This window comes from Patella vulgata, chromosome 7 (assembly GCF_932274485.2).
Source record: "Patella vulgata chromosome 7, xgPatVulg1.2, whole genome shotgun sequence".
Classification (NCBI taxonomy): domain Eukaryota; kingdom Metazoa; phylum Mollusca; class Gastropoda; family Patellidae; genus Patella; species Patella vulgata.
In genome coordinates this window covers 55,235,701-55,246,713 of record NC_065885.2, presented here as the reverse complement: position 1 = coordinate 55,246,713, position 11,013 = coordinate 55,235,701, and the positions used below count along the sequence as shown (strand labels likewise).

At 37.2% G+C, this 11,013-nt stretch overlaps 1 protein-coding gene across 1 annotated transcript; it reads left to right on the top strand.

Moving 5' to 3' along the window:
- The first annotated feature begins 4,920 nt into the window (after nucleotides 1–4,920).
- LOC126826826 (dual specificity protein phosphatase 6) lies at nucleotides 4,921–10,130 on the top strand. Its single transcript, XM_050555933.2, has 3 exons — nucleotides 4,921–5,624; nucleotides 5,876–6,262; nucleotides 8,702–10,130. Exons 1-3 carry the CDS (start codon nucleotides 5,231–5,233, stop codon nucleotides 9,034–9,036), a joined length of 1,116 nt encoding a protein of 371 aa, XP_050411890.1. The 5' UTR covers nucleotides 4,921–5,230; the 3' UTR covers nucleotides 9,037–10,130.
- The last annotated feature ends 883 nt before the right edge of the window (nucleotides 10,131–11,013 follow it).

Here is an 11,013-nt window from a genome sequence, read left to right as displayed (position 1 = left end):
TGAAAAACCGAGGTCCCGTATGCACATTGGCGTGCATGTAAAAGATCCCTTGACAGTTGGAATTCGATATAAGAGTAGGCCGCAGTGCCGCTGTCCGGGCAAAATTTCCCTCGTAGCACACTATATGGCGTATGCCCGTTTTCATTAGCCCAGTTCGAAGCAGAACAATAGGGCGTTAAACTCCATTTCAATATGGCATTTTACTTGAATTCGATGGATGAAATAATACTTATGAGATTGTAGAAAAGCTAGATTAATGAAGTACCCACGCACTTTATCGTCAGTAAATGTTATCAAATGCTAGACTTAATTGCGAAATCGATACAATATATACGTAATCGATTCCAGTAAAATCGGATTAATGAAATTTATCCGTGCCCTTTACCTTTCGTGAAAAATAATTAAACGCCAAGTGGATAAAGAGTGTTCAATGTCGGCTTATTAATTTGGGAAATTTAGGAGAAGACTTATTACTATTCTATCGACCTACTAATGAAGGGTTGCGTCCGAAGTCTAGGATGAAATTAATATAAAACGTCGCTATTTAATTATACGCCCATTTTGTAATCTGTTCTGTTTGGATGGTCTAGTGGTTTAACGCGTGCGCATGAAATCACAAGATATGTCATTGAGTCAAGTGGCGTGATTTCGATTCCCCGCTTGAACGTGACAAGGATTAGGGTAGCCTGTCGAACCTCGTAGGTTTTCTCCGGGTCCTCCGGTTACCTTCCCACTTCTAAAGACCCCTACACGCAAGCGAATTATTGAAATAAAATTGAACCATATGTTAGTCCCGAAATGACCTAGTTTGTGTCGAGTGGACGTTAAACGACATGCAGAGTGCTATGAGGAAAATTTTACCCGAAACTGGTACTACGGTGTATCTTTTACTTTAACTGTCCAACTGACAAGGGTCATTTTACGTGTACCCTGACCCCCCTCCCCCCTCTCTCTCTCTAATTCAGGCGGTATTTCTGAATAGACTCTCTGTCGTTTTTGGAATTACGTCAGTCGAAGAAATATGTGGCTAGTGGGCAATGCCATTTTACACGGAAGGATATAGTTCCATAATCGCCTCAAAGTTGCCGTAAAAGGGATATGACTTCATTTCCGGTAATATGTAAGAAGACGATAAGACATGATTGTTGTATGTGTACAAACGTATGGGTATCTCACCTAACATCTTCTGTGTGTGAAATAGCTTTATTTAACGCCCGCTTCCACCGACGTGATATCGCAGACAAACTAACATGTTCTATTTCCATTTGCCACATATACCAATGAATGTGGGCTTCATTCCGCCATACTTGGATTACACTAAAAACCAAACACGCTTTAGTCTCAAAATGTCGGCAGTATTGTCTTGGGGAAATGTTATTCCCCACATCCCCGCCCACTTCTGTCAACTGCATTCACACGAGCCTAGTGTATAATACCGGCCCATTTCAACATGAGACAATTTTTTATAAGTGTCCTGACCTTTCAAATATGCAATTGTATTGGCCTTATTGGGTATAGTCTCATTCTTACGTGGTTTATAAGAGGTTTTAGATGGCTGTTATAATTGTATGGGCCAAGTTCAAGGGATCAGATATAAACATGAATAGATGGGATTGGACTTGGGCCAAATAATTATAAAAAGGTATAGAATGACCCGCTTAATCGGGTTGAATATATGTATTCAATCCCGTATTGTCAACACACATGTATATTGTTAATGAAATGGCCCTGACATTGAAATCTTTCTTTCTTTTTTTTTACCCGTTATCGAAATTTCACAACTTCAATAACATAATTACGTCGTTTAAAATTTGAAATGTGGGCGCAATAATTAATAAAGCGCATTATATAATGTACGACTGTGTAACGTCATTATCTTATATTCTATTTTTAGATTGTAATTTATTTCCCTGTTGTAGTAAAACACTGTGGCTTAATTCAACAAGTCTCCATGTAGGTCAGTGGTGAAGCAACAACCTAATTTGAGAAGGTTGTACATAGACACTCCTTTGTACAAAATAAAATTGTTGAACGTTAAATGGGTGTTATACAGTATAATAATACGTATGACATACGTTTCGTTAGACGTAGGTGTAACGGTAAATATAATACATTACAAACGAATTAATGAAATGAAATTGGGGTTTAACGTCCAACTGTTTTTCGCTAACCGGGAAAACGCCATGCAGTATGTTGTGGGGGGATATTTTGTCTAGGCAGCGGCGTTATACGGTCTACTCTTATTTCGAATTCCAGCAGTCAAGGCTTCTTTTACACGGGAACTCGGTTTTTCGTCTCATCCGAACGACTACAAACAAATAAAGAACACCACACAATGCGAAAAAATAATTAATAAAACGACCTTAAAGTTAATTGATAACAACTGAAAAGTTATATATTTTAAATCTACCAAATCGCTGTAATGTGTTTAAACTAGGAACATCCGATAACAATTCTCATTTTATAAGGAAAGTTGATACAAACAACTCGTTTCAATAATGTTCTTGCGCGAATTGTCTTAAGCAGTAGGATGAAACGGAGAGACGTGTGAAAATCCACGAGTTTATAATCATATTGTACATGATCGAACACTTGATTTAATGACACCACTGCCCCCCCTCCCCCTTCCCCTTCCCACCTCTCATGCACCTCCCATGCCTTTGTATTTAAATCATGCCAAGCAATCATGTCCTTACAAAAATGTCTCACTTTACAATTTGAATTTGTTTCAACCCCTTAAATCATACTAACCCTGGAGAATAATTCATTTAAGAAGAATAATTTATTGATATTTCTGAAACTATCAAACCACATTCATAAATACGCCTAGTTTAATGCAGTTTGGCAAGTTAACAAACTGTCTCAATTACCCTTGTTTCATCTGCCCTTAAATATTACATAGTGATAAAATGTCTCAATTGTTTATTACCAACGATGATATTTCATCTATTTGTCAATAACATTTATGAAATAGTCTATATCATGTATATTATTATCACAACATGAGCATCATACCATATAAATCAGGTCACACGTTAAAGGCCCACCTTCACGCCTAAACAAGAAAAATCGACCGAATAGAAGTAGATAATCAACAATCTTAAGTGGTATGGTATAATCTATTTACGGAAATGACGTTATATGTGCGTATCTTCCAGTAGCTTAGATGCCTAGGGATCGCAGAAGTTAAAATTGCACCACGTAAATTTCTCACCAATATCGTTTCGTTATGAACTAATCGTAATAGAACGATTATCTATTTCAGGAAATGACGTCGTGATACTGGACCAATCTTACGATAACGAAGACTTTTATGATATCCAAGAAATTTTAAACCCCCTTCCATATCTCATTCCAATATATATCCATATAAATCAACAGTTGATATTAGATACAAAACCAACACTCGAGACCGGATATCGCCATTTCAAAACCTTTTGATTTTTTATTTTGCGATATGTAAAAGGAACATCAGACTTTAATATAACTGAATTATTTTCAACGCTCTAATTAATCGATCCTAAAAAAAAGTTCACCTCATTTTTTTTTTAAAGTTCCGCTTTGGTGAATTTAATATGAGATAAAGTACATATTCGCCGTGTTCAGAGAGAGAGAGAGAGAGGGGGGGGGGGGTAACATCCACTCAACACAAACTAGGGACTAAAGTATGGTCCAGAGAACCCAGAGAAAACCCACGAGATTTGACAGGCGATCCTACTCCTTGCCACGTACAACCGGGGAATCGAAACCACGCCAGTTGACTCAATGACAGACCTTCTGATATGGCGCACGCGCTAACCATTCGGACCTGCGTCCCCTACGACATATTTAGTGAAACATAGTCGCGTGTTATTAATATGCACATGCCGTGATTTAATATTTCAGTTGCCCCATTCAATGTTTAGTTTAATATCCATATCTTTAAATAACCCAAATATATAACAGATACGGTACTTGGGGAAGAAGGAATCCCGAAATTAAAAAAATTATCTCAAAATATTTTTGATTATTTTACGAAAATTTAGTCTTGGGGTAAACGGGGTGTCTAAAAAAACTATCGGTTCTGAAAGGTAGGACGTGAAACCTCATTTCATTTCTAAAACAAACTACGTTTATTTCCGTATAACATATCCCGAGACCTTAAGAAATGAGCAAAATGGGGTTTAATGTCGTATATTTCAGGAAACTAAAATCGCAAATTCGAATATAACATTGAGTTTTCATTCCATGGAAAAAAAATCATCAAAAGTTAAATAACACTAAAACGTTTAAACGTTAAAACATTCAGCTGAACCATATATCTAATGAAAAAATATAAGCAAGTTTATCGAGAGTTCACAACAACACAACGACGTTCAGTCGAACATGGCTGACATCTTCGTGAAATTTAGAAAACAGATCTAAGGTGTGAATGAAATTTCATGGATGTCGCAGAAGATCTATTAATAAATCGCAAACCATACATCAGACGTAAAACAAAAACGCAAATAGATCAACGAACTTTAGTAAGATATAAATAAAGAAACAGATGACATCCATGCGATGAAATAGCAGCTTTATTAAGTCGATATTTATATACTGAAACGAGTAATGCGATGGTGTAAGACATATTGATAGGTTGGTCGCTACGGTAAATTGTGACGCCGTAGCGGTTCGAATGAATGGACTCTTTCATTGCTGTCAGTAAATGTCATTCACTAGCCTTCAATTGACTTGGCTCTTTGCCAACATAACTGTGAAGCGTACTTGAGTTTAAAATAGTAACAGTCGTCATTTCTGACCAATCAAATAGCGCGTTACTATCACGTTCTACTTTTAGAAGGAAGGCGGGCTTTGTTTGTTGTGTGAGCGCGGTTATGATTGGCTATGCGGTATCTATCTGTTTACACTCGGTCTAGCATAAATTTAGGTCTAGTGGCTGTTTGATTTGCTTCATATTCACTGAGAGGGCTAAAGCGACCGAACGTTTGTGTGTAGTTTGTAAACCAAAGGGAAAAAAGCAACCAAAGCCCTCAATATAGTGTTCTATAATTCTACGAAGCGATACATTGGAAATAAACAGTGCTAAACGGAATAAGTCTTTATTAACTGGATTACTACCCGAGTATCTCACAATATATGTCAACGTGATTCTTCAGCAAAAAAAGAGAGACCACTAAACCACGTTGGTTCAACATACCCATTTGTTTTGGGTATATCTTTCACCCAAAAGTGACTGCTTTCTATTCCGATGCCTTGCCTGGAAAGCGTGTATAGCATGACGAGCGACATACTTGGAGACTTCTACAGTCCCGATCGGCTACATGGGGACATCAAATCAGATGATAAAATCCTGATGCTGGATTGTCGATGTCAGTCGGACTACGCTCGGAGTCATGTTGTGAATTCGATCAACGTAACCTTGCCAAGTTTATTGGTGAAACGACTAAGGAAAGGAATATTAAACATGTCCGCCATCATCCACAACAATGAGGATAAAGACAGGTTTAATAAATATTGTAAAACACATTTAATTGTACTTTACGATGAGTGCTCCACGGACTTGAACGCCAATCCTTCTAGCATAATAAATCTTTTAGTCAAGAAACTTCGACAAGATGGCTGCCGCGCAACCTTTCTCCTTGGTAAGACATTTTAGCTTATATTACTATTTACCCGACGAGAAACGAAAAGGGTCACACAAGGTTGGCCTGGATATTTTGGTTCATATATTTACAATTATATATAATTTTGACACAGAAATAAATAACAAAATAAGTAACAAAATAAATAACAAAATAATTGTAAACATAAACGGGACCGGTAAATGTCAAATTAAATGAATCCAAAAAGTGGTTCTTGATTTTAAGTATTTTTTTATTCTTTTTAATTTCAGGTGGTTTCACAACTTTTGTGCAGCGTTTCCCCGAATTTTGTGTTTCTCCCGAAAATTCTGAAAACTCTATAGTAGGACTATGTAACTTACGGATATCCGAAGATTCAGCGTACGGCACATCAAGTGACAGTGAAAACGATGGTACACCTTGTTTACAGTCTCCCTTCCCCGTCCAAGTGTTGCCACATCTCTACCTTGGAAACGCCAAAAACTCAGCCGATCTTAACCAGTTGAAACAAAACGGGATCCGCTACATTTTGAACGTTACCCCTAATGTGCCAAATATGTTCGCAAACGACGATTCGTTCAAGTATCGACGAATTAACATCAGTGACCATTTGTCTCAAGATCTCTCCGAGTTCTTCCCAGAAGCTATCGCCTTTATTGGTAAGTATCTATAACCCGTAATTCCTATTACTTAAAAGATACTTCGTGGTTAAGTTGATCGGATTGGATGACAATCGGATTAACAGCTAACGTAATGGTCTTGATTAAAGTCTTGATGAATGAAATAAACCGTGGCACCTGCCCGTGGCCACACTAAAGGTCAAAATGGTGATCGGCGAGGGCTGTCTTTTCAGTAAAGTAATTTGCTGTTCTTTTACAACAAAATCAACAATCAAACTTTATTTTCACCCGTTCTTAAAGATCGGTGTATGTATGTCAAAATAAAAACAACCGAATTCACCAAAAATGATTATGACAAAACCGTTGGTCGGAATGATCATCTATCAAAAATGGAGACGCCTTTGATCAAAATCTCATTCACGTAGACCTATAATCCTACTAGCTAGCCATGTGTTTCTTATTAGTCGAATTTCACTACAAAAATAACGAGGAAGGTGGTTCGCCATTTATTTTGACTGGTATATGCCCGTAATTTGACTCCTTTCCTTACATTCATTAAATTTATTTGAATAACCCAGTTAGTGAAATCTCGCTTCCGATTTTCCATTTACCGGTGTGTTAACTGTTACCAGAAAGCTAACCCAGTTCATCTTTTATTTTTAATACTGTGTAGGCGTATGGCCTAATTTATACAGATTGACAAACAAGAAAGGGCAAGGGTGTGTGATAAAAACGACTATTAAAACGCCTAAAACACTATCTTTAGATTAGATTTTATCATTGGTATAACGTTTTGGGCAAGTCCTCTCAACAAATTGTATATACTAAGATTGAATATACTCGAATATACAATGAATACAAATGTCTCAACGTCACATATTATACAAAAGTTGTCCTGAGGCGCTCTTTGGCCTAATTGAACGCACTAGCATTTAGAACATGCTTATTTCGCCTTAGGCCATAACGCTATTGTACAAAATTTTGCATGATAAATTAATGCTTGTTGTTTAAGTATACGTGAAGACAGAGTATGGTAATTAAATGTCAAGAAAATCGTGATTCTCATATCCCCATCTCATTAACCACTCTTATTAACCATTGGCAATGAATAATTCAAAAGATGCACTCTCAAATCGTGGACTTTAAAAACATGACACTTAAAACACAGTTAATGTATTCGCGAGTTCGTGGATTTACAAATAAATTGGTTATGAATTCATGGAATTAAAAAACCAAAATGGTTGTGAAAACGGAAACTAACGATAAATGAAAATGAAAAACCTCGGGAATTTTAAATAATGATAGGTAAAACAATTAATGAATTCATGAAATATGATCGTGAAATACTAAAACTTGCGGTATATTAAGAGAAAAAGCATTGAGATTTTCGGGTCCCATGCACTTTAAATGAGAATTTAAGCATTGCTTGACATTTGCGATATATAAAAAGAAAGTAAATTGTGCTAGATGTGCCCACGTCATCTTGTCATGCGATCTTCGACCAAATCCGTAGGTGTAGATTTTACCGAGCTAACGGTGCACCTCGGGGAATTAAAGACACTTATATTGATTATTGGCGACCAGGTTAACCAGTGATCTTTTCGAGTAAAATAACTGTATTAAAGCATTCGTGAGAAGTCCTATTTATCTGGACTAAATAATGGGATCACGATTCATTGTTACAATTAAAGATCTTCGCGTGATGCTTATAAAACGCAGGGATACGTGCAGCGAGAGTCGATTGACCTCCGACTACTTATAACCTAAGCTTATTGGACTGTTCAAACTAAACTAAATTTCTTGTCGCCATTGAATCTTTTCATAAGTCTGTCTAGCAATCGAAAAGTTTCGTGAATGCTGACAGATGAATGGTGTCCCAGAGTAATGGAATGAGAATATAGCGACCTCAATGTTGTTGACATTTAATTTCTAACTCGTTTTCCATTAGCCTAACCACTCTGGCCTCGATATTTATAAATAGATTGGATGTGGGTGAAAAGCCTTTAGACGAAGCGAGGTCAGGTTTCCTGTCGAGATTTTAGCTAGTGGGATATATGTATACATACACAACACTCGCTTCACTATATACATGTATAATATCTACCCTCCAAATACACCACGTGATGTACACGAGGCATCCAGCTGGGTGTAATTGACAACTTCCTGTTTATTGAAACCCAAAGCAGACGATCTTTCTGACTGCAAGTTGCCCGGATGTGTGACCTCCTTCATCATGGTTATTTAATAAGCTAAACTCTTTCAATTTCACGTGTTCAGAAATCCATAAATAAAGGTATGGTTCTTTGAGTATGAAGGCAGACATTGATAAAACATGTCTCCTGACGGTAATAAAACGCTTAGGTTTATCAAGATGGGAAAGCCATTATTTCATACTGCTATCACCATACAAAATATATGTAAACAAACCAACGTTTAAAAGACAAAATATTCATGGATGTTTTTATTTGTGTTTTTCAGATGAGGCCCGAGAGAATAATTGTGGTGTTCTGGTTCATTGTTTGGCGGGAATCAGCCGCTCCGTGACGGTGACCGTGGCTTATCTCATGAGCAAAAGAAACATGACCATGAACGAAGCCTACGATTTCGTCAAGCGATGCAAGCCTAATATCTCGCCAAATTTCAATTTTATGGGACAATTATTGGACTTCGAAAAGATCTTACATGGTGATAATTCACCGTCGCAGTCGGGTGGACGATCGCAGTATCGCAATTTTGAATTTTGTAACAGAAATACGATGTCTCAGAATTCTGGGAATGACGCACCGCCATTAACTCCGGCTAGTCCCGTGTGAAGCGTTCTTAACAGACTCGATTGGTTACAATTAATGAGCTTGGGGTGGTTTTGTCCACGTCCATGGCATTAAAGCTAATATGGCGCTGAACCAGAGACAAGAGGTCCGAATTCTACACAAGGGCCAGTGGGGCATGAAAGCCCCGAGTTCCAACTGATATTAATGGTAATAGCTAAAATGAGCCGAAGAGTGCCGATTCGCCACATAATTGAACTTAGATATAATCGAACAAAGCAAAGGTGGCCGTATGGGACTTGTTTATCGAGCAGTGCTACGAGAACTTTCTTGTTGAAAAAAACAAGAGAAGTATTGATGTCTTTCAGTGTGTATAATGTAACTTTATAATAATATTATATTAGAAGAATTGTTGGTGCATAAGGCAGCTAAAAGTGATGTTAGTAGAGTATACAATACCACTTTAATCATGTTCATTGTTCAAAGAGTCAGCTGTGTCGTTCTGCATTTCTAGAAATTTAATATAGATTAATAAGACTTTTTAAAAGACTTATAAAAAATTGTTGAATAAGAAATCGTTAATTAATTAATTAATTAATTAAATTTAATTGTTTAGTTTTTTTTTTCGTCCAAATGTTATGTGAAATCTGCATTGTTTAAAATCGTTCAAGTTTGTTGACATTTTATGGTAAAGGAGTGCGACAAGGCGAGCGTTCCTATCCACTCCTTTTCATTTTGTTTTTTGTTGACTATTAAAAATATATTTAGTGCTGTTGAATCAAATAATTGTTAAGATATTTTTTAACGATAAAAATGTATGAAATTTTAAAATATAGCATAAATATTTTTGCTAAGTATTTGTGATGAAGAATTCAAACTTAGAGAATGAGGAATAATTAGAATGTATTTGGACTAGTACAAAGCATTCCGACATGTTGATATTTATTTACAAAAAGTAAAGAATCAAAGAAAATGAATTATTAAATCATAATATCAAAATATATATCCATAGTCATTAATTTCATCTTTTCTGTTCATGTACATCCTTCAAGATATTCTGATTACCTCGTTGTTTGAAACACGTTGTCATTATATTTTATACACAAGATTAAAGATTGAGTATATATGTTTTCTATAAATAGTTGTGGGCTTATTTTTATACCCTGGTCCGCTCCCTTGGGAGCCACGGTGGCTAGGTGATTAAGACGCTGGCTCGCTAGCCTGGAGGTCGGGTGTTTGATCCCTGCATTGGCCGAGAAAGTTCATCCAGATTTTCCGACGTGGTTTCCCCTTGTCAGTGGTGCAGGACGGAGGGCCTGACAAGGACAGCTGTCTAGTCCTTCGGATGAGACGAAAAACCGAGGTCTCGTGTATATATTGGAATGCACCTAAAAGATCCCCTGACAGTTGGAATTCGATATAAGAGTAGGCGATAGTGCCGCTGCCCGGGCAAAATTTCACCATAGCACACTGTATGGCGTATGCCAGTCTTCATTAGCCCAGTATAGGAACAGAACAATTGGATGTTAAACCCCATTTCATTTCATTTCATTTTGGTTCGCTCCCGGTGTTGACCGAATATGGCTTGGGCCAAGAAGAATCCCAGGATTTTCCAACCCAGTTCCCACTTGTTGCCTATTTGTTCTGATCGAACGAAAAACCGAGGTCCACCTGTCACCTGTATACATCTAATGAGATCTAAACATGTTTCTGAGTGCCTGACAAGGACAGCTGTCCAGTCGTTTAAATGGGACGAAAAACCGTCCCTTGACAGTTGGAATTCGATATAAGAGTAGACCGTAGCGCCGCTGTCCGGACAAAATTTCCCTATAGCACATTGTATGACGTAAGCCCGTCTTCGTTAGCACAGTCGGAGCAAGACTGTAGGACGTTAAACCCCAAGTCATTTCATTTCATTTCTTATACTGATATCCCTTCTGTTGAAACGGGGAAAAGGTTAATAACACTAAAGCTGGGATGTGTATATCGAACGATTTTAAAAAATGATGAATTTAGTATATG

What these genes read in the sequence shown, in the direction of transcription:
- LOC126826826 (XM_050555933.2), top strand. Translation starts at nt 5,231, where the DNA reads ATGCCTTGCCTGGAAAGCGTGTATAGCATGACGAGCGACATACTTGGA. An exon ending in CCGCGCAACCTTTCTCCTTG is followed by an intron (nt 5,625 to 5,875) that starts GTAAGACATTTT and finishes TTTTAATTTCAG; the next exon opens with GTGGTTTCACAACTTTTGTG. An exon ending in AGAAGCTATCGCCTTTATTG is followed by an intron (nt 6,263 to 8,701) that starts GTAAGTATCTAT and finishes TGTGTTTTTCAG; the next exon opens with ATGAGGCCCGAGAGAATAAT.